At 59.2% G+C, this 2,588-nt stretch overlaps 1 protein-coding gene across 1 annotated transcript; it reads right to left on the bottom strand.

Annotated features, from left to right (window-relative positions):
* Positions 1–857: 857 nt before the first annotated feature.
* On the bottom strand, positions 858–2,583 carry HSD17B8 (hydroxysteroid (17-beta) dehydrogenase 8; the record flags this gene model as incomplete). Its single annotated transcript, XM_005867955.2, has 8 exons — positions 858–1,048; positions 1,219–1,293; positions 1,475–1,517; positions 1,747–1,831; positions 1,944–2,029; positions 2,121–2,213; positions 2,333–2,449; positions 2,542–2,583. Coding segments are annotated over 8 exons (558 nt in total), but the record flags the coding sequence as incomplete, so codon positions are not given.
* Between the last annotated feature and the right edge of the window lie 5 nt (positions 2,584–2,588).

The following is a 2,588-nucleotide window of genomic DNA, read 5'->3' as shown; positions in this document are numbered from 1 at the left end:
GCGGGGGCCCTGGGGCCGAATGTCTGGAGTGGGACGCGGGCAGGAGCCCCCGCCAGGACTTGGCAGTAAAGGAAGGGGCCCGGGAGGAAAGAGGAGAGGAAGGGGCCGAGCGATCCCCGCTGAGGGCAGGGGGTGAGGGACACACGGAAAAGAGACCGTGATGGGCGTCCCGTCCCCTCCAGCCTGAGCTCCCGGGCTGGGGCTGCAGCTGCCAGGGGTGGCCTGTTTCTGGGACAAGGCAGCGGTGGGTCCCCTCGCCCCTTCCCCCAGTTACCCTACTTCCCTGTCCTCTCTCCTCCAGTCCGTGGCCAGTCCTCATGTGGCTCCAGAGCCGATCAGCGCAGACCCCCTCCCTTTCCTCCTCCTCCTCCCGCCCCCTCCCTTCTACTCTCCTCCAGCTCCTTTCATCGCTGGTCCATTCCCCTAATCCTGGCCCCCTCCTGTAATCCCCCCCATCCGACCCCAGGCCGGCTGCAGCTATTGTAAGGTGGAGAGAAAGGAGAGGGGGGACTCGGAGAAAGGAGGGGGTGGGGGAGGGCCACCTGTTCCAAGACCCCCTCCTAAGGCCAGACTGGACACTGGGTGGGGCCATGGACAAATCACCGTTGGGGACCACAACGACCAGGGTATTGGGGGGAGGAAACTGGGGCTGCAGGACTAGTGGTGGGGGGTGGGGCAAAGACCCTCTCCCTCCAAAAAGACCCAGAGAGTCACGAATACACAGTGACACACACTCTCTCCTCACACCCGGCGGCAGGGGTTGCCCTGGGAGACCAGGCAGTGAAAGGGAACAATCCTTTGGGGAAAGGGGGAGGTGGGGAAGGGTCTGAGGGCTTGGACACAAGAAGAACCGGAGGTGGCAGGGAAGAGGATTTGGAATTTATTAAGGTCACAAGCACCCCTGCCTCCCATATTCAGCATTCCTGAGCCATACACTGCCACCTCTTTTGTAGCCTGGGAACTCGGAGTCCTCGTCAGCAGGAGGCCGCAGAGTGGTGGGGGGCGCGCAGAGTCCAGGGTCCTTGAGGCAGTTACATGAAGAGTCCTCCTGGGAGGGGCAGGAACATGTGGACAGATGCACAGGTGGAGACAGGTGGGTGGGGGCGCCCACCCTGCTCTGTCCCTGGCCCTCGGGAACTTCTGCCCTTCCTCCAGTGGCTCCAGACTCCCCTCACTGGCTCTCAGATCAGCCCTTTCCCTCCCAGGGCGGCCTCATACCAGTGACTTCCACTGAGGCCCCGGTGATGTATCCACTGTCGTCAGATGCCAAGAATGCGACCACATCTGCCACATCTACGGGAACAGTGAGGAGAGGGCAGCTCCTACGTACTCCCATGGACCCGAAGGAGCCATCATCTCTCACCAGAAACCCTCCCCCGGAAACAGAACCAACCATCAACTCTGTGAGACCCTCTCTGATACCACAGGCTGTGGGACCTGTTCACTCAGGGCCTCCCATTCACTCAACGCTCACCCTCAGGGTTCCCCAGGTGTCCCATCGGGATCATTCCAGTCACCTGTAAGGAAACACTCATGTGTGGCTCAAAGTTTCGTTTATGGATTTTTTTTTTTTTTTTTTTTTTTGGAGATTGAGTCTGCGACCCTTTTTCTTCTGTCTTCATTCCTGTGCACATACTGATTTCCTACTTCTAGCCAGGTACTGTGTCCAGCATTCTCTCGCTCTCTCAAACCCAGAGAGGCTGGGCTCTGCACGGTTCTGCTCTCTGCCCTCCACCCATGGCCTACCTTGTCCAGCACTTTCTGTGGCACTTTCTGTGTCATGGGTGTTGCAATGAACCCTGGAAGGACAGAGTTACAGCGGATCCCATGTCTGTGGAAGGGAGAGCAGCTGCTGACTGTGGAGAGGACTGGACAATGACCCTTCCCTCGGAGCTCCCACCTGCCTCAGCACAGTCCTCTGTATCCCCAGGTGTCTGACCGACCTGCCAAGTTCCCGGGCCACAGTGTGGGTCAGCCCAATCACGCCAGCCTTGGATGCTGAGTAGTTTGTCTGTCCCAGGTTCCCCACCTACAGGTGAGTCAGAGATGTGGGATGAATCAGGAGGCCCCAGGAGCAGCTCTCCTCTCTATGCCCTGACCTCATCCCAACTCAACCTGACCTTCCCTACGATGCTACTGATGTTGATGATGGAGCCATGACAACCACTGGACACCAGGGCTTGGGCTGCAGCCTGAGTGATGAGAAAGATACCCTAGTTGGGGGGAGGGGGAGGGGAAGAGAAACAAGGTAGAAGGATCAGCTGGGGCGAGAGCCATCCTCCAACTCCCTTCCCAAGATAAAGGGGCCAGAAATCAGATTCAGAGTCACCACCTTGAGGTTGACAGCTATGACTTTGTCCCAGTCATCCTCAGACATGTGGAGAAGAAACTCATCCCTAGTAATGCCCGCACAGGACACGACGACAGACGGCGGGCGAGAAAAGCAGGCCTATGGAAGAGGGAGGTCACACACCAAAAACCATGGCGAGCAGGGGGCGGTGGAGGCAGTGAGCGCTGAGGGGGGAGGTCGCCCGCGTTCACCTGCACTTGCTCCAGCAGGCGCCTGGCGGCCCCGGCCTCCGACACGT

The sequence above is a fragment of the Myotis brandtii genome, unplaced genomic scaffold (genome assembly GCF_000412655.1).
Source record: "Myotis brandtii unplaced genomic scaffold, ASM41265v1 scaffold2561, whole genome shotgun sequence".
NCBI classification, from domain to species: domain Eukaryota; kingdom Metazoa; phylum Chordata; class Mammalia; order Chiroptera; family Vespertilionidae; genus Myotis; species Myotis brandtii.
The sequence above is the reverse complement of the archived record's forward strand: the minus strand, read 5'-3'. Positions and strand labels throughout refer to the sequence as shown.